Source organism: Struthio camelus, chromosome 14 (assembly GCF_040807025.1).
Source record: "Struthio camelus isolate bStrCam1 chromosome 14, bStrCam1.hap1, whole genome shotgun sequence".
Classification (NCBI taxonomy): domain Eukaryota; kingdom Metazoa; phylum Chordata; class Aves; order Struthioniformes; family Struthionidae; genus Struthio; species Struthio camelus.
In genome coordinates this window covers 11894264-11915657 of record NC_090955.1, presented here as the reverse complement: position 1 = coordinate 11915657, position 21394 = coordinate 11894264, and the positions used below count along the sequence as shown (strand labels likewise).

General features: G+C 42.2%; 1 protein-coding gene across 2 annotated transcripts in view; it reads right to left on the bottom strand.

The window, feature by feature from the left end:
- PTPRG (protein tyrosine phosphatase receptor type G) overlaps positions 1 to 21394 on the bottom strand; it is a 411417-nt gene that overhangs the window by 19416 nt on the left and 370607 nt on the right. For both annotated transcript variants that reach the window (XM_068907053.1, XM_068907052.1), the window contains exons 16-17: positions 11541 to 11632; positions 1466 to 1562 (exon numbers count right to left, since the gene is read on the bottom strand). In XM_068907053.1, coding sequence (XP_068763154.1) covers positions 1466 to 1562; positions 11541 to 11632 — 189 coding nt within the window. The remainder of the gene's footprint in view (positions 1 to 1465; positions 1563 to 11540; positions 11633 to 21394) is intronic.

The window sequence follows — 21394 nt, the reverse complement described above, 5'->3', positions numbered from 1 at the left end:
GAAGAGAACGATCTCTACGATCATCTACACTACGTAGTGTAGTGTGGTTCAAAGAGCCATGCCACCACACACGGTGCCATATGTAACACCATGCAGAGATGCCAGTTCAGCTCTTCTAGGCAGTAGAACTGCCTCGGCTTGGCTCGATGTGTGAGCTCCTTATCCTCCCCTTGGTGCTGCGTCAAGGCAGCTTTACTGGCCCTGGCAGCAGAGTGAGCGCCCTCACTCCTTCACCACCCTTATCGCCCCGAGAGCACAGACTCTCAGTCCTTAGCTCCTGTTTTCCTTGCGCCCAAAAGCCTGACTTCTGGCTTGAACGGAAGAAATGCAGGTCTTCCCCTGCTCTGGGGCAGCAGCATTGGACCATTAGGTGCTTCCAGCGCAGGCGGACACAAAACACAAGGGTTAACTAACTTTAAGCACAATAAGCTGGTTTCATTTGCCTTCCTTGACCACCAATAGAGGGAGACAGGTTCCTCCAGGGGCAATTTGGAGCACTTAAGTTCCTGCTCCAACTTCCCTCGAATGTTACTTCTCTCTCTGCGCCACAGAAGGAGCCTAGAGGGACCAGACATCTTTGTCTACAATCAGAGTTGGGACAACTGCAACGAGTTCCCTTGCCCAAAGCCACACAGCAGGTCTATTACAGATCCAGGAATCGGTCCTCAATCTGCACCTTGATCACTTCTGAGAATCTGCCAGAGACATGCATTTCCTTCCTATGCCATCAGAAACACTCAAGATTTATTGCAATGGTATCAGAGAATGAAGATAAACCTTGTGAGCTTTATATCAGTGCCTCTCCATCTTTTTTGCCAAACCACAGTGACTGCTGCATCTGCCATTCACTCGACATCAGAGAACAATATGGAAAAAGTTATCGCATCTCCGTTTCATACTTGCAATAATTTGCATTCTAGAGCAGAGCCCAGATTTGCAATTCTCAGAGGGATTCAGGCAAAGCCTGCACTGTGCTACAAAGACCATTGTTTGCCCAAGTCATACACACAGCAGCAGTTTGAAATAGAGCAGATATACCTCGGTAAGAGTTAGTACCTTTGGGATTATAAGGGAATCCCAAGGACCATAAATAAAACTCTTTGTTCCACCTTGCACTTCCCTTAGGCCAGTTTTCAGAGATTAGCAGGCAGACAGCTCTTACCATCAATTGATCCCAGTTGCTCCATCGCAAAGTTTCACACTGAGCTGGTACTTTTAAAACAATACTTGTACCATCAAACTGTAAAACAACTTAAGACAGAAGCTGGAGTGGACTCCTGGTCCCACAGCAGTCAAAACTTACACTGCCCTTAGTAGGAAAAGGATCGCTCAGCTATACTTTCACATGTTTATTAATTATTGTGTAATAATGTAACTTTGAATCACCCGTCACCTACAGACACACTATGAGAGGAGAGTGCCTCTCCCTGTCGATTCCCTGCGCTAACTGCCCAGGCTTACTTACACGCAAGGATGTTGATGTATCTGTTCTTGTGCTTGTTGTCGGGGTGGTTGGAGTGCTCCGCAGTGATGTTCATGTCGGCTGTACAGCGCTGCACTTCCTAGGCACCAAAATTATTCAAAGGGAAAATCTGTCAGTCCAAAAATGAAGCTTTATCTCCTTTTGCAACAGCTCAGGGAAAATAGGTTTAAAATATCAATATCTTAATGGTTGGATTAATGGCTGGATTAAATTAAGTCTTTCAGTATTGCCTTGTAAGACACAGTCTGCTTAAAACAAGGGGGTATTAGCTGCTCTCTGGTGTCCAGTTATGCTCCTCTACATATCCTTGGTGGCAGATGCAGTTTGGGCACCCAGAGGGCCTCCCGTCCCCTCTGCCCAGCAGTCCCTCAGTCTCCTGGGCTCTATCCCCTTTCTACCCCCTTGGGAAGGGAACAGAGAGTCCATCAAAGGCAAGAGTGGCCACAACGCGGTATAAGAAATTAAGTACAAAAAACATTTCTACAGAAGACTTTTGACCGCTGGACAACTTATTTGCTCATAACCCCTTAAAATAGGGTTTCTGACATTTAAGTTTTGCATTGACCTTTTATTAGTTCTCTGCAGAGGGATGACTTTTATAAAATATAAATAAAATAGATCTGTGAAGATAACAGTGCTTTAAATACCACTGCTGGGACACCTATTAACAGCAAACGATTTAGTGAAAACGGTAAAAGGTTGTGTCCAGGTATATATATTGGAGCTACATACAATCAGACATTTACCCAGCTGAATAAGGCTGGGTGTTCAAGAAGCTAGAGATGCAGATATATGTCTAGCAGAGGAAGTAGGTGATATACCTAATTTCCATTGATTTTTCAGCTCTTGACCTATTTGCATCATCAAACAACTGAATACAGGGCTATACGTGGCAACAGAGTGTCTCTTCTTTGCCCTTGAGAGTAGCAGCTACTCCCCTTGGCCAAGTTCTCCTACAGTTACACACTTTGGAGACTGTCTTGCAAACTAAGCAGTAAATATCAAGCACTATACCACTTCCAAAGAATTATTTTCTTGTATATATTTAAATACAATCTTTCTGAAAAAGCAAAAAGCTTTTTATCATTAGCGTAAATATTCTTAGTTTCAAAACAAATTTTGAAAAATATATTGATGTTTGCAGTTTACAAAGTTGTGGAAGAAGCTGCATTTATCCAAACCTTTTGTGGGTTCCAGAAATCACACCAAATGGAACAAATTTCCCCCAAGGTTATATGGGGAGGTGCCAAATTACTTTGTACTTTGGGCTTTAAAAATAACAGTACACTACCTGCCTAAGAGGAAAAGTCATTAGAAGCTCACAGCTGCTACAAAGATCACGAGCTAAGTGACAGAGAAAAATTATCAAGAGAAATGCTATACAAACAGCAGATGTAACAGAGTTCAGCATTATGCAGACATTTCACAAAGGAGTTGCAAAGCAATTTTGATATCTTTCCCAGCATTTACATTTTAAAAGTGCAAAGTATACTGAAACCTTGAACATTTTATAGCTTTTATATCCACATAGCACCCCCAAACGAACATTTGCTTCTTGCTCTCTCCTCTCCATAGGGAGAAGCATACTGCAGTCAAGGGGATGAGCTGAGCAAAGACAAAGAAGAATCAGGCACACCTCTCTGCTGGCCCTAACAGAATTTTCACAGTTCCATTTCTATCACACACACACACAAAAAACACATTAAAATGTGCGTTTCCCCTAATTCTGCCTGTCGGCTCCAGTAAACAAGGGACTTTGGATTATACAACGGGCAGGATCAGCTCAGCCTAAATTGCAAATGGGAAAATAGTGTTAGTTACATATTTGTATGATTTAATGTAACTTAGTTTTACTTTTTTGCATTTGGAAATCATGCACCATGATTCCTGTATTGTTGCAGGTCACTTCTAAAAAATAGCCCCCCCTTTCTGAAGAGCCCCATATCAAACACTAAATCCCTCTATCACCACAAAATTATTTTTAGAACAGTTATTAGCATTGAAACATTTATGCCAAATGCTGTAGAATTTAATACAGATGAATCCAATAAGGTTCTGTGGAGAACACTCTCAACAGTTATAGAATTTAATAGGGAATTACATCCCTGCTAAGGAATTCTCTCTGACAAGTTTAAATACTACATAGTAAACGTATCACTTTCTATTAAATTCTATAGGATTTTTCCATAAGGGAATTGTTAGAGGGGTTAATCATTTTAATTAACCTTTTTATGTTGATGCTGACCGCTTTTTCAACTGTACGATGTTCCCAGCTGGCCAATATAAAGCTAATAGAAGAGGAAGATTAGGCTAAGATGGTGAAAAACATGGCAATGGAAAAGAAGGTCTTCTACCGTCAGAGGTGATCTTCTGAAAATGGCTTTTATTAAAAACTTAACATTATAAATGCATTTTAATACTCTTAAGAACTGCTAAAATGATGGAGTCCTATACCTGCACACTGCACAAGCATAGCAAGAGGAGACTCTTCAAGGAAAGCTTCCCCCTTTGCCAATGCACCTCCACTCTTTCTGTCTTTTTAAAAATCAACATAAACCAATAAAAGGACATTTTGATTTCAGGGCCACCCCGTCCAGGACACAATCAATGCTCTGTGATGCTGAGCTTGTCCAGTGAGAAGGGGACCGAGGACATCGTCTCACTTCATGCTGGCCACTGGTAACTTCTGGCCGTGCTGAACGGACAGATGGGCGGTGAACTGAGGTCAGTTATTCTCCTAGGTTCATCACTCCAGATGCTAACTGCAAATTACTAAACCACAGGCTCGCTACCCCAGACAGTAAGGCGTAAGTTAACATTCCTTTGTTATTAAAGTCAAAGTGGTTGTCTTTCATCAGTGCGCAAAATGCTGCAAGAAGACAAGACTAGTTGCAGCCTGTTATCTATGCCTGCTTTTAGAGCGTTATTTACCCTTTGGCAGAACAGGATGGCCTGGTGTTAATAAATAGCAGCCCGGAGAAAGTTCCCAAAAGTCACCTGCCTAATTATGCCTTTTTACCACATTATATATTATTACATATTTACTTTCCCAACATTTTCTAACGCTAATGCAATTAACACCCTAGGATTTCTAAATCTTACTGCTTACCAAGTCATTCCTTTGCATTTAAAACATCATCATGATTACACTACTATTACAACTTAACTCTGCAGGCAGGCCACCAGGTCAGCTCTGGTGCCCGGGCTACTTGCTGCAACCTAAACAAAGTATTCTCAATTAACACGAAATTGCTACTGGCACCTGGGCGTAAAAGGACAGCTACTCCCCTTATCACCGTATCTGTAATTCATCCAGTCATATCAGACAAACTTTTCCATTCCAGAGTCTTTTCTTCTGCTTTCTTTAATCCTTTTAGTCTTTTCAGCTGATTTTAACGGTGGCTGGCTAGCGTGCTGCTGCTCCTTATGTTTAACTTCGCAGAACACATTACTGTCCAAAGATGAATGGATACAGGCTCTTGTTCTGTCCTTTCAACTTATCATTGACAACCCAAGAAGCCAATGTACATGGTTTCAATTGACCATTAGTTACTGTAAAAAGTGTTCTAGTCCTTGCTATTATGGCCAATTTACCTTTTAATTATATTGTCCATGCTAATGCTAATTGGAATTTGATACACCCAGGTTTAACAACCCATTTTCATTGCCTTCCTGAAACAAGTTACAGATTAGTTTTTCCTAAACTTCAAAGAATTTCCATTAAGGTGTAAAATCAAACTGCTCCAGCGTCTTGCTGGCAATGTAAGGTTGCGAGCAAGAAATGTTGCTGCTACAGTGACTGAGCAGGAACTCAGTCTCTTGATTCGGCCTTATGCAGCGCTGCTGTTGTTTCCCATTACCGCTGTCAGTAGACGTCCTAGCAGGGGCTGAACTGTAAAAGCCTATGAATAGCAATAAGGAGGAATCGTGAACAAAGAAAGGATCCTAATTTGAAGGACTAAATTAGAGAAGAGCCATAGCTACGTTTTGATCTTATTGTAGTATTTTTCAGCATGAAAGCAGCTAGTGCATCCACCCCTAAGATCACTCCTGATCTATTAGTTTAAACCCAAATGAGAGAATTCTGCGGTTGTGCTCTTGCTATTTGTTCTGCAAACATGAAGATGGCATACCAACAGAGACAGCAAATAGCATTTGAAGATCTCCCACAGGAGCGGTGCAGATTTTTGTAATAATTTAGCACTAGTATAAACCCTCTGATGGCACTCAGGAGAAAGGTTGGTGGGGAGACCCTAGACAGAAGGAGAAAATAAACAAGCCGAAAGGACTGAACACAGCAATAGCAGTGGAGGAATCATGAATAGGTGGTTAAAAATTCATGCAGGTGTGAGCAATTCAGAACCCCTGAGCTGTGCACAGAGCTAACCTGTATACCCAAGTGATGTCTACACACGTGAGAGAGCAGAGGATGGTGGAGTAATGTTTGCTTGCTGTATCCTACCCTTGGCTGCACAGAGAAGCACCAACGTCAGAATGAAACCATGCATTCCTCATGTGGGGCTATGGCCCTTTGGAGCGGGGCTTCCAGGCAGAAAATTTAGGAACTGCTGTTGAGTTGTAATTAGTAACAGAAAGCCCAAACAGCTGAGTCTCTTTAACTGCTTCTCCCCAACTTCATCTGTTCATTCACAGTACCAATTTCTTAGGGTAGGTCAAACAGCAAGATAAGAATACAAAACTCCAGGAAGATCCTCTTCTGGTGCAGAAGAAGAAGCTGGAAATCCTTCATCTTTCAGCTTCTCAGTGCTGCTTCCCTTTGGTTTCAGTACAGCAACACACAGGCTGAGAATTCCTCTAATTATGGCAATTTGGGGCCAGGGTTATAAAACTTTTCCCAGTGCAGTCTCCAAGCGGCATGCGTTTGAAACAGCATCTTCCCACTGCCAAATTTCTTGGGGTAGAAACGTTACAAGCATGTTTCTGCTGTAAGCTGTGTGCAATGTAAATGGGATGCCAGTATAACTACACAGTGTTTTTAGACTTAACAAACGGGCAAAGCAGAGCGCTATCTCAGTCTTCAGTGCTGCCCTTCACTAGAGAATAACATTCTGAGGCCACTGGTTAAACAGAGCTAGTGACCCCCGCCCCAAGCAGCGACAGTCATGAGAGTAACGTTAGCAAATCCCTGCCACATCACTGAAGATACGGATTTATGTTATTTTTTTTACATGTCAGGAAATCTTTTAGAAGAAGGTGCCACCGGAGTATAAAGATATTTTCAATATAGGTGATGAGGGAGCTAGACAGCCTGCCTCCAAGTTCAGCGAGCCTGTGCAGACTCCAAATTGGCAATGAATCATTACGCTCAGCCACAGGCAGCAGGGAGGTCCGCGGAGATTACATTCACCCACTCTAATCTCTCTAGCAGCAGCACTGACCAACCCACTCCAGAATTGGAGAGGAGGTAAATAAAATTGTCTGGTCTCTGAAGTCCAAATGCCGCATTATAGTATAGAAACTCACAGCTAGCTTTGGGGGGTGATTTCTTGCCTTAATCTTCCCTTCTTAGAGGGAAAGGCAAGAACTGTGCTCACAAAATTTACTGTTTTATTTCAGTAACAGGCCAGACCAAGGAGGGAGTGAAAAAAAATGGCCACAGGAGGACACACTTCGCACTCTTGTTGATATAAGAATTTGGAGGGCGAATGCCCTATATCATCAGGCTGAGCACCAGGAGGAACAGAGGATGGCAAATGTGACATCAGTTTTTAAAAAAGAGATCCAGAAGGGATTGCAGGCGCTACAGCCCACTAAATCTGACTTCTCTATGGGGCTAACTGCCAGAAGCTGTAATGAAGAGCGGAGCTAGCGAGCACCTCCAACACTGTGTGGAGAGGTCCCTGAAGAAGGCCATAGACAGGACAGTCTGCAATAGAACAGTATATTTGGATTTCCAAAATGTGTTTGAAAAGGTCTCTCACAAAACGTTTCTTAAAAAAAACGATCTGTCGTGGAGCAAAAGGAAAAGTCCGCTTATGTCTTAGAGATGTTGAAGACGGGACTCTCAACCCAGGAATCGTCAGTGTTAGATTTTACTCGCGAAACTTTACACAGAGCTGTTCTATTCCTAAACGGACTACGAAGGAGACAAAATGTGTTTATAATACAAAATTATTCAGGATAATTAGAACAAAAGCTGTTTGTGAAGGGAAGCAGAACGTTCTCACAGTACTGAGTGGCTGAGTGATAAAATGGCAAATGAAATTCAATGTTGATAAATGCAAAGTGATGTACTTGGGAAAAACAACCCTAACTATACATACACACTGACAGGTTCTCAATTTGCTATTGTCATTCAGCGAAGAGACCTTGGGGTCACAGCTGATAGTTTTCTGGAGGTGTTGGCTGAGTGCTCAGCGGTTGTTAAAAAAAACAAATAGTATGTTAGAAAGGAGGAAAGTAATAGAAAACCAATCAGAAAGCATCACTATGCCCCTGCATAACTCTGCAGTAAACCCACCCATTAAATACCGTGCACAGTTCTGGCCTTCCCATCTCAAAAAGGATACGGTAGGTAAAGTTAGGGGAAAAAAAGTGCAGAGGGAACAAGTGATCTGAAGCCTGGAATGACTTCCTCAAATAAACAGATTAAATAGTTCAGAATTCTTCAGTTTTGAAGAGAGACGATTAAGGGGGGATACGAGGGATGTACACAAAACCACGCGTGGCATTTAGAAGGTGAATAGGGATGTACTTGGTAATGCAAAAACGAGGAGGCGCTGAAAGACGCTGTTAGGCATGAATTAAAACCAAAAGGAAGTCTGTTCTTGTGGAGCAAGTCGTAGCACTCATTGCCCTGGGATGTTTTGGACACCAGAAGTCTACAAGGGTTCAAAAAGCAATAAGAAATTTGCGGAAGAAAAGTTTATCAAAGACTGTTAAACATAACGATGCTACTACAATGTCTGGCCAGACATAATCTCTGACTCAGGAAGCCTCTCAACCTCTGCACAGCCTTGCCACCGTGCACACTGGGGAAATGGGCCACCAAACCCCAGCCTAGGCATGCGCTGTAAAGACGTGGCACATCACCTCGTCTGCCACAAAAAAGGAGGGCTGGAGCTGTCTGCGAGAGCAATCCAAAAAGCTCCTTGAACTTTTACCGTTATTAGGCTGACTGAATTCGAAGTTGTAATTCAAAGAGTTAGATCAGAAACCAGCACTGACAACCCATGATTGTGGACTTTAATTCAAAAAGCTGTTGGTTGTTCAGTATTAAATTGGGCCTTACCTTTCTAGTTTACATCCAATATTGAAAATTCAATTGGACTCAAAGGAAACCTTAACAATTCTGTACATACAAGAAAGCCTAGCCATCACCAGACAATAAAGCTGGCTACTCGCATTATGATTCCCCAAAGGGAGTGAGGATTCCTTTTGGGTGTACTTCCCAAGGAAAAATTTGTGAGTTCAAAGTCCTTTTTTCCCTCTGTACATAAAACGCTTCCTAAGCACATTCACAAAATATTTAGCTGTAATTACAGCTCATTTTAAGGGGAGGAGGGAGGCAGTAGTCATACAATTCATTTTCAAAGGAATCTTCTTCACGTAAAACACAACTCAGTCCAACCCGCAACATGCTGCCAAAAACACAGGAAGAAACATACGCCCAAAACTAGCAACAAACAAATGGACAATTTTTACCTTCTACATAGGGCAGATTACGTTTGTTCCTAGCTTACTCTTTCCTTTCAGAGATTCCACCATAAAACTTCCTGCTACAGAAGCCTTTGAAGACATTTTGGATCCTTTTTTCATTAAAAAAACAAAAAACAAAAATGCCATGTGCTCGCTATCTTTGGGAAGATTTATTTATCCTATACTATTGCTCAATTTTTTTCAGCATCTCCTTGTCGTTCTCTTCTCCTTTTAGATTTAAAAAGTGGATTTTTTTAAAAAAAAGCCTGCACGGCTTCAGAACTTGGGAGCCCCTTCAGAAGTTCCTTGGTAGGAAGGGCTTGGAGGGGGATCGCTGACCCCGTGCGAGCGTGTCGTGCGCGTGCGCTGCCCAGTCCCTCGGTAGGACACGCGCGATCCGTACCAGGCATCAGCACACCATCCCATTCCTGTTAAACCAGCAAGACCTCACGACGAGGAGCCCGTGCTGCTTTTATGCTACCACGTGCAAGAACGGGAACAGCTGTCCTGGCAGAAAGTCAGCGTGGTGCGGGCAGACAAAACCTCAACCAGGATAAAGTCTGCTGGTACCGCAGAAACCTGCTAACATACTTTTAAACAAATTTGGATGTGCAGTATGAAGTTGCACCCACTCTGCGCTCCGAATGAGGTACCTGTGGTATTTTTCATCTCAGGCTAGCAGCCCTGTAACACCGGATTTTCTGTTTCAGCTGGAATCCCACTGCTTTTACCTAAAACACTAGCTAAGTTTCACTGTATCCGGCAGATACGATTCCGGTATGTACACCACAGCTGGGCCCACTGCTAGCCGCTTCTAACAGCTGCTCTATAAACGTAACCTCCGGCTCCTATATCCCTCAGCCACTTTCAAAATTAGGATCCTGATTTCTGAGTCCATTTAGGCACTTGAGAAAAAATTTACCTACAGGGTGTGTGGAAAATCTCAGCTTCACTCTCCCCATCGCTGTGAACCATGAGGGAGAAGAAAATCGAGCCCACAAGGTGCCAGCAAGGCAGACCGTGCGCAACAAGAGGGAGCTAGATGGTTTTGCTCCTATTCCTTCTCCTTACACTAGGAGAAGGAGATGTCATTTAGTCTTTAGGAAGCTGATAACTCAGCTACAGAGAAATATATCTGGAGTAGCTATACTGTCTTCAAAGGAGACACTCCAAATTTTAAGCCAGCAGAAGAACCGAATCTGGTGTGCAAGTGCAGTTGGAGGAGGTTAACTTTCCTTCAGAGGGGACCGCGGACTCCTCAGAAGGGAACTAATTGGCTAAAACAATCTCTCCCGACTAGCCGCCACGGTGTGGCAGTCACAGTAGGGAGCTCCAGAAAGAAAGGAAAAATAGGGCTATTAGAGTAGCGTTTTTCTTTGCTAAAACATGGGCAGAAGGTGTCCAACATTTGTTAATAGCAGTGATTTTGCGACAGCTGAAGCACAGCCTGCTTAAAGCCAGACCAAGTTTACAGATGTGTTGCTGATTATTTTGAATAATTAAATGGTGTAAAACCCAGCTGTGATGAATAGCACCAGGGTCACAATTCATAAATAATTGAGAAGAGTGAGTCGCATTTGATCATCCTGATCAAATTCTGCTCTCTGGGGAATAAATGTTTGTCCTGAATACCATCAACATTGTTAAATGCCTCAATATTCCTGCTCAGCCATCCAGCCAGCAGTCAATTGAACTAAATCACTTTAACACCTTACACATTTGCCTTCCTCATGAATACAAAATGTTTCTAACTTACACAATGGTTTTCGGGCATCAAACAAAGCAGCTACTCTTTATAGACAGTAACCAAACAGCATCAATAAATGTTTTAAATGATCCCATTAAAAACAATTCCTGCACGCAGTCTTGTCTTTACTGCAGTAAGCGAAGAAGCTGTAGCTATTTGGCCACCTATTTTCTCTCATTGCCTTGCTTGTAAGCAGAGCTGCCCGTGTGATTCACCCACATAACGCAAGCGCACCTCCTTTCGCTGGTGGGGAAGCCAGTACCACGGCTCCCTACGGTTTGCTGCGGTTCCGTCTGCTTGTCAATAATCCCAAAAGTTCAGCTCTGACCGTGATTAGGCGGACTGAAAGAAATGCCTAAAAGCTAGCCAAGGAATACTGGCTTGTGTACCTCTTAAAGGCATTAACTATTTCTAATAGAAGGCTACCTTAGACCCATGCTCTGTGATGGTTAGAAACCACCTATAACTGTCCAGTCTCAGTCTACTTATATCTGGTAGCAAATTGGTATTTCCCTTTTTCTTCTGATACACTGAAGCATCGCATTTACCTCTGTCATGACAGCATCACACAGATGTCACACAGCCCCTTACTATCAATATGCAATTAACTTTAGGAAAACACCATTTTACCAGTGGATCATTACATCATACCTCAAAGTCTTCTGAGAACCCATGCTGGTTATTAGAATACAGCTCACTGATGTGTTTAACGAACTGCTTGACTGGAATTGCTTCCATATCATCTGTGGAAAGAAAGAGATACTCAGAGTTGTTATTTGTCTCAGAAGTAAAATTTCAAGATCTACGCTATCATCTAAAAACTGCAGAGAGAAAGCATTCACTCATTATCACCTAGATCTGAGTTCCTAGGGGCAGAGCTCGTTCAATATGCAGTAATAAAAAATCTTGATGAACCTGGCCAATACTGAGGTAAACTCTTCACATTATTTTTCTATTTCTAAGCATTGCAAAGATAGATACTGGGGATCTGTTCCCTGCGATGCCTATTTACAAGTCCAATAGAAGGTCAAGGATCATCTAGTTCATATACAGTTTGAAGACAGTGGTGGATGGGATCAAGGGGCCCTCTCCCCTTACCCATCATGTAACAAAAGCAGAATAGACACGAAATATGAAAGTACAGTTGACAAGTGCCTCCATTAAGTTTTTACCAGACGAAGCAGAGACACAGCCTTCTCTCCTGGAACAGAGAAATTACAGACTTTTTCCTTTTTATACAATAATGCAGTATCCAAATGAACTTATCATGCAACCGTCTCTGCGCAAAAGACCAACAGGCAACACAACACCCCCACTAATGTGAGTTTTCTCTCATGCCAGACACTATGCATAACATTGAATATGCATTCCACTGGACCATTTGTTCTTGCTCAGCATAGTGCAAATTCTACTCAATATACCCATAAATCATCCACAAACATCTTCTCAAAAGAAAGGACTCAAAGGCTTGAACTGAATTAAAGACAACCAAGACTGTTTCAAGCACCTGGAACTCTGGGTAGTTTCTATTAGAAGTGGGGTGCAGGAATATTGTCTTACTTCTTCCTGTCTCAGAAAAAGAAGTCTAGATGTTGTTATAACCACCAAGATGTTGTTATAACCACCCCTGCAGTTGGTGAAAACACTGCTTGCCAACATTCATTAGTTAATATTTTCAGTCTGGCATTTAGAAAACGTAAATTGCTATACAATTGTGATTACTTTCAGCATGTGAAATAATCTACTGCCTGATGGCTACTATTGTCTGATAGCATGATTTTATGGCAATATTCTGGTATTTATGTATCCCATTTAATATTCTTCTGAAGATCGCATGCAGTTTATGTTTACTCCCAGTAATTTAGTGGTGTATTTCTGCTCCCATTTAGCAGCCATATGGTTTGGTGCTACAGCTGCATTATAATCTGGATTCTTCTCCTTTTAAACACGTACATTATGATAGAAAAAAATCCAAATATTTCTACAGATACTTAGCAAAATTTAACAATAAATAAATAGATGTGACATTTACTGTATTCAGAGTGAAAGATCTTTGGCAGCTAAAACCTCTAAGCTGTCACATATGCTTTTATTAGCAAAGGGTATGAAGATCTGTATGTGTAAATGAGGCTCTACTTTGGCAAGAATTTTATAGATCCAGCCCTGACAATCTGATCTCTCTCCAGCTGATGGCTGTTAATATTGACCATGTCATTACTTCTCTACTCTTATTTTACCAGGTAACGCTCCAGGGTGGCTTTTTGCATCTATCGACATTTTCAGATTTCAATCAGCTTCCTTCTATTTTATTTACAAGAGGCAATTGTTGAAGATATGTTTGCAATCTGATCACCTCCCAGTATAGTAATGCTACTTTAATTAGCCACATGCTCGTTTATTGAATAATAAAGAATTCCAAACATTTGACAAGTGTATGCTCATTTTAGCAAAAAGCTGCAGCCTGCAGAAATGCTGGCACTCTACAACATTTAAGTGCTAACATTTATTCTATGTAATATTGAGAACATAATCATCTCAAAACAACATACGTATTAATATCTTTGCAGCCAAGACACTTGAATGGAATGATCTCTATGAACAGCAGTCAATAGCAGGAGTCTGTAAAACAGTCTTTCCTCTCCTGAAAAGTAACCCAAATATCCTTAATTTCCTTGAAAATAACTTATGCTACGATAGCAAATTCACATACTGTCACAAGAACAGTTTCAGAGCTGTTATTTGTTTTTCTTTCTTGAGTAGAGTCTAGCTCAGCTGAGACCAACTGAGATCAGGGACTCACTGCAGCAGACCACAGTGTCCAATTTAATTTTGCAGAAGGCAGGATTTAATTTTAATTGTGATCTGTGAGCCAAGAAATACATTAAAAACAACGTACTCTCCAGTCCATTGAGCTCCCACCAATTTCAAGGATGGGTCTGCACCAGAGATCCATGGCAAAATATGGTTAGTTTTCTTTCATCATCATCACTGCATGGTGGCAGAATCTCTCTACCTTTATAGCCACTGCTAATTCTCCTCTCCATTGTTCACTGTCCTTTATCTTTTCTCCTCCTCTTCCTCCTCCTCTTCTGCATTTTCTCCTTTACAGCCACTTTCAATTCCCTTCAGAAGCCTTAACCCCATGCAGCTTCTTGCCCTATTTGACAACAGGGCAACGATTAAACAGCAAATAAATTAAACAGCAAATAATGTTGACATACAGGCTCACTGGGAGAAAGGCGCTTATGCTGCAGAAGCTGCCTATAAACTCAGGAAAACCACGCTGGAGCAAGTATAATTATTTGGTCTTTGGAAGATTAACAGCAGAACCACAAAAGTTAGAAACTGAATCAATGCTTGTGTTCTTCAGCTTTCAAATTGCTGGGATAACATGGTCCTACTGACTGTGCGAGATCAGGCAGGCGCAGCGCAGAAGCCAGGAGGAGGCACCCCCTCGAGGGACGCAGGCGGCCGAGGACGGGCCACCTGCACCCGGCAGCACGTTGCTCCTTCCCCAGCTGATCCGTCTGCCCCTCTCCTGACAGTCACGGGGGAGAAGTGGCACATAACGTGTAGTCTATTACACTGGCCAAGGGAACAGAAATACATTAAGGTAATTTGGGCCTGTATTTTTCTAGCTGTGACCCCCCCCAACCCCAAACTCCTAGCCGGATTGACAAATTACTCTAGCTGAGGTGCATGTGTGTTTAGCCACGGCAGCTTATTGGATCTCAGCTGAAATATCTACTAACATACTCAGCACTCTTGGATGGTATCGGCTCTGACGGTATCTGAAGATAACCTTAACCCTCTCTGAGAAAACCAATAGATGTTGCTAGAAGCACAGAATATGCTTTTCCTTGCAGAATATGCAGTCCAAAGGCTTTGGTTAAGCCTCTCTTCCATCTGAAGACAAACGGACTTCAATGACTATAATTCTTTTAGTCGATTGAAGAGATTAATGGAATCCTCTAATGGCTAATTAGGAGCTCTAACAGTTGTTCAGTGCTTATTCCCTTTTGCACCACACACTCTCTCCCATCCAGCAACCAGAGTGACATTTGATATTGTTACATTTTGTGAGACCTACTCATTATTCAAAGGGAACAGGGAAATGTTTTAATAACATACCTTCACCTGTAACACCGCAGAAATAATTACAGTTCTGTCTAGTCTGGGTTTAGCCATCTGTTAGACAAGCGCAAATAAAGTGATTCTGGATTTACGTCACTACAAAATAGGAGCTAATTCTGGCACCATAGAAATATACTAACCTTTTGTGTTATGTAGAGAAAGAAGTAACAATAGGTGGACGGGGCAAAAGTCTCCAGGACACCAGTATTTATAACCAGAGGTTACTGAAGCTGACAGGTGGGAATACCTTTTCATTACTGTGCCAGATATTCAAAATTTAGGTGCAGTTCAGATGTTCACTTGCTAGTCCAAGGGAAGTGGCCAGGAGGAGTAACAACAGCACAGTGCTGAAGGGGAGCGTAACGCCAGCCACTTCCTGCCACAAAGGGAAAATACCAACAGCATAGTCATGTTTTAAAAAAAAGAAGTGAAAAACCTTCACTTGTACCTCATTTTCCATGAAATGGCAACAGAGGAATGATGTAGAACGCATAACGCATTCTTTCAGAAGGCAACCACCTTCAAAACAAGCCTAAAGCATGTAGAAGCAATAAAGTTAGCACAGGGCTATATTTAATAAGTTTGGATAATTAGCAATCCTACCTGGAAGGATTTCCCCCTATTTCCTACTCAGTAAGCTGCCTCTGTAATGTTAAAGCAATTGGGCCCAATTTCAAGAGAAAAATGGGATATCATATCGGAGATGGCACTTCCACACAGTAAGATCTCAGATTTATTTTGATTCATTTATAGTCTAAGAGCTCACTGGATGGTTTAGCGGTATTGGATTAGAATAGAAGGATTTGGGGCAGGAATTAATCCAGAAGGTCAAAAACCGAAGTGCTCCTTCATGTTACCTTTGTCCAGTTGGGAGTTGTGGTGTTTCTGAAGACCAGACATTTGACACACATAAAGAAGCCTTGACAAGAAGATTCACCCATGCTTTTCATTCTGTTTATAAATGCTTCCCATTTTCAGCTATTATCTTATGCCTTACTTTTAATGTGAAAGCTTATTCCATTTGTTTGTGACTGCACTTCAGTCCCTCGTCTGGAAGACCACCTGGATTCACATGCCGTGGCCCGTCTGCTCGAACGGCAGCCACATACTCACTGCACCGTTCAGCAACCTTGTGCCACTCCTTGCATCTCCGAAGCACCCCCGTCCATTTTCAGTGTGCTATTCACAGGCGGCTTAAGCCAAAGGACAAGGGGCTTCCGCCCGCTCCCTCTTTCCCGCCTGCGTGGCTGAGCAGTGAACCGAATCAGCTTGCTGATCTGGCTAATGAATATAGAAAATGATTAGCTGATTTCCGGGAGAGGGAAAGAAGGATTAGCTGTCAATCGGACAGATGGGCTGATCCTCCTCATTGCCACGAGAAGCGATGAAGCGACAAGGGAGACTGCCCTTTCTGACGGCAGGACAAACCTAAATTGGCTTACGCCAATCATGAAACCACCATTAGCAACATTAATCCTGCAGCATCCGCTCTCGACAGTATGTCCTCACAGTTTTCATCTTCAGCAAAAAAGTTTTCCTGAGACTGGAAAGAAATATCCTCCAGCAGGCTCACAGTGGGACTGGATTTAACCTCTAAGCTCGCAGAAAAATAACCCACCCGATTTCATAACCCCACCCTGGGAACTGTTGTCCCACATCCACAGCTTTCAAGTGCCTTCTGTTCCTAGCTGCATGCTTTTTTTTGTTTGTTTGTTTGTTTGTTTGTTTTACTATCCCTGGGTTTTATTTACCACATTCAGAGTGGCTCATGGACTTTCACTTTTTAAAAGGTGCAGAACAGGAACTCCTGCAAGCAGCTGGAAGGCCGGGCCTCAACATTTAGGATGTACATTAATTAAAACTCAGTCTAACAGCCATTCCATAACCTACAGTACATATCAGATTGAATGAAGGTTGCAGAGCAAGAGCAAAAGCATGCTTTAAAGACAGCACTGCAGCAGAAACAACCATGTGGACTGCAGCTCCGGCAGATTCACGTTTCCACAGCCAGCAATGGGGCACTCGTAGCCCAGACCTTCGTTAGGATCTACGCAGCTGTACCACGCAACGTCAGGGTGCGCACAACACACAGTACTAAACAGGGATGCTAAAGCCCCACGAAGTCTCTGTCGGCGCTGTCTCTAGGAAAGCTGCTGATCATAAAGAATATTGCAAGAACAGTACTGTAATAACAGCACACCCTTGGGTGAAATTCGGCCCCATTAGAGGTTATTGAAAAACCTCCCATCAGCTTCAATAAGGTCATATGTCCACCTTGTACAGAGAAGCTTAGACTAAAAGCTCTAAACGTACAAATTGTGAGTATACCGAGAAGCACACACACACAGGGGGCAGAAGCTTCACAGGCAGGTCCGATTCTGGCACTCCTTGAATGTGGCATATTTGAGCTGCCCTGACTCAAGCCAATACTTGACTAACACACAAATAATCCAGGCATATAAATGGGCGGCCCCCAGCTTTCGTCTGACAATTTTAGGTTTAATGCATTTGCATCATATGCATTTATATAGCCAGGACCTGCAATTCTGTGACAAACTGGCTTTCCTTGTTAAACTATTTAAAATAAGAATGCAAAAGAAGAGTTTGCATTTGATGTGGAATAATTAATTTTTCTGACTGATCTCACTTCTTGCTGTATAAAAATTGCCAGAAAGATAAGAACAGTTTTATTTGCATAACACAACTATTAATTAATTCATGATAAAGTCAAAAATAATCTCAATATTGATAATGTGTCTGCTTTCTGCAGAGATTGTATCTGCACAAATAATAAAATGGTAACACAGTAGGTTTCTTTCTAGGAGCTCAAACTACCTGCTGAAAGTCCTTCATCCTCTGAAGTCAGTGACCTCAGTAGTTAAGATAAATTATAAATTAAAATAAGATAAATTAGGAATTGCTGAGTTAATTACTGGGGACACTATTCTTTTCATTAATGTTCCCATTTTTGTTATTACGTGTTTATCAAGTACTGTTTTTAATAAAAACACCTTTCAAAGTGAAAAAGCAAGGAAAATGCTATGAATATATTTGAGAGAGTCCTGGATAGGTGGGCAAGTTGAAAGAAAAACACAAAACCCACAAAATTATTTTCAGCAAGATAATTATTATCTATTTGTTATCATCTAGTCTAATGAACAGAAGGGCAGGTTTCTGATAAAGGACACATGAAAAAGCAGAATATGAAAAATCACCTGTGTAATATTGTAGCTACATTCATCTCTCTTGCTTCAAGATTTAATCTACTGCAATGCTATTAGCTATGTGTCAGTCAGAAATATAAAGATGTTAATGATAAAATTTTATATGTGTCAAAATAAGAGCTCAGTTTAAATTTGCTTGTACAAATCTTAGATTAGGTTGTCATTAATTATAAATGTAATAGCAATGCAGTTCTTCCCTTTAAGCAAAAAGAAATGGATCCAAAAAACCAATTTCAGTCCAAGAGAATGAAGTAATGTGAATTTTCCTCTAGCATAGACATTAAACATGATTTTATTTGGTATTGCCTGCTAAGTAACTCAACTTTAATCTCACGCATTTCCAACCTCGGGTCCCCGTTGTGCCATCAGTTACCCATAGGCCTTCCATTTAAGCACAAGGAGATGCAACTTTACAGGACGGACAAGAGCTCTCTGCGGTCATCTGATGGCTTTCAGAAAAGGACCAGCCCCAAATCTCTACATTTCACAGCGTTACCAGGAGAGCACATGCTTTTGGATGATTCAGCCAGCTCCTGCAGCCCCCACTACAAGTACCATAATTAGGAGGGGATACCATACCACAAATTCCCCAGTGCCCTGCAGAAACAGGGTTGGTAGCAGAGGAAAAAAGAGGTGGATGTTCCCTAAAACACCTTGATATTTTCTTGGCTTCAGAGGATGGCTGCATTTGCAATATTGCATTCGTGATTTTAATTGAAGCTGAAGATAGGTACAATTCACAATATGGTGCTGGAATATAAATCCGCAGGGAGCAGAAAGCAGCTATAAAGCCTTCAATAGCTGAGGAATACTACCTCTGTGCTCAACAGACAGCCTCATGCCCTTGAGAAATAAGTCCTCAGTTGCAGCTAGTACTTTTCCTGGTACCTAGCCAGGCTCTAGCACAGAAGATGACTCTGTTCAGCACATCGCCCCTGGAGGCCGCAGGCCTTGCCATGGAGGCGTCCTGGCGCTCATCTTTAGGTCTTGGGATGCAACTTGAGACAGCCACATCCCAGCAGAAAACAATAAGCATATCAAGCCTCCAGTAAGGACCTGCAATTTCCTTGTCAAATAAGGCACCTGCCTTTGCAATCTTTTACATGAAACAGTCCATCACATGGTGGACACCGCCTGACGACATCAGCAATGAAGGAGCTATGCTTATAGAAAACACTAACCACTGTTACCGTACGTTCATCAGGAAAGGTTCAAGGGAGCCCGGGTTATTGTATGTAACCATGGAGCCACTGTATATAACCACGGAATAAGGAAGACACTCACAGTTTCAAAAGTCTGCAGAAGAGCTAACAGAAACTAACAGTTAATAAGCTGGATGTTTTATGGGACTGACTGCTTCTTGTAACCAAGAGATGATAGAGGGAAATGAAGAAGAGTCACGGCTGCACTGGCCTTCATACCCTTGCATGGTAACATGAGGTGGTCAAGACACTTTCTCACTGCAACACACTTGGCTACTCTAGAATTTTCTCGGCTCATGCACCCACACTGAATCATTCCTAAAGAAGCAAGATGGTGTTTCTCCCACAGATTCCATCACTAGTTATTTTAAAATACACCGTTCAGAAACTCCAGCACTAGTTAAAAAATGAATCTACTACCATTTAAACCTGAAACTGCATATCCCTTGATCCAAGAACTGGGAAGTGCTCCTGAGTTTTGCAGCTGAAATAACTGGCATCACATCTGAGATATTTTACTTATACTAAAAACGGTGAAAGATATCTGGAATAATACGCTGAAAGAATCAGCTGTACCAGCCAGCCAGCCATTCTGCTCTTTATGAGCCACGTGTCTCTGGACTGTGGTCAAGACTACACACAATTTTGAGTTTTGCCATAGGGTCAAGCCGCAAGTATCTCTGTACTGATCTCACAAACAACCAGTCCTGCTAACATCAGTGCCAAAACACCCGTTGTGCCCATGGGCCTGGGCAAGGAACCATTACAGCCACAGCAAACTCCAGAACAGTTTACCACCTGTGAGCAGGAAAGCTCTGAAACAAAGACTAGGAAGCGAATGATAGTAAAAGTGGAAATTGTGCTAAGCCCAGTATTTGATATCTTCTAAATTACACAGTGGTGCGCTTCTGCATTGCTTGTCTTGTGATGAGAAGCACAAAGGAAGACTGACGGGGCTGCTTTTTGTTTTGTAGTGCTGCAGAATATACAGGTCTTCACCTACAACTGTGCTGTTATTCTTACTTGAATCTACCAAGAAGAATCAAACCCAGAAACTCTTTAACCAGATACTGACCCAGCTAGGAAAAAAAAAAAAAAAAGAACGGGAACAGGAGCTGGTTAGTAGGAGAGAGATGTTGCCAAGCCTAAATGTTTATAGCGAAGAGATCCATGTAAAGCGATGTGAATATGGCCAAAATTAACTGAGTGTAGAGGCAACGACAGAGAATACGGAGAGATAATTTTGTTGAGCTGAACGGCTGGGGAGTTTCAGAAGTCTGCCATTGATTACAGATGCATTACTGTCAGGCATAAGGCTTATGTGAGTTAAGATTTATACCTCAGTTGTAATATCCAGTGGGTGACTCAGTTAATGATATCTCCTTTGTCCTGTGTTTCTCTAGATCAAGCAGAGCAGATAATTATGAATAATGATAATGATTTGGGTCTCAGAGCAAATTTGCATAGATAAGCACATGCCTATGGGTGATGTGGCTGCATGCACAATAATTAAGCACGTAGGCCAAGGGAAGTGAGATAGAAAATGGGTAAAATCATTCCTTCACAAGCTGATTTTTCAGATTGCGGACCTGCTAAGTTGTACTATATAGCTGCTGCAGGTAGCTGGGAGATCAATTTTAGAGTTCCTGGAGCTGAGGAAACAGAGGGTACATCTAAACAGAAGAGCAGAACGTGGTGCAAAAAGATATACAAACGCCACCTCAGAGCATGCCGGCACGTGTACAGAGCAAAGCGGCTGCACGCAGCAACGCCAGCGCAGCTTCGGCAGCCTCTCGAGCTGCGTCAGGACGTCGCTGCACCTGGCTCCCCCGGACCTGGCACAGCTACCCTGCACCTGGGCCAGAACCAGCCAACCCCAACCTAGTTCAGCTTTCTCCAAACGACAGCTCCCTGCATGCTGTAGATGGGCCCTGGCAAATCTATT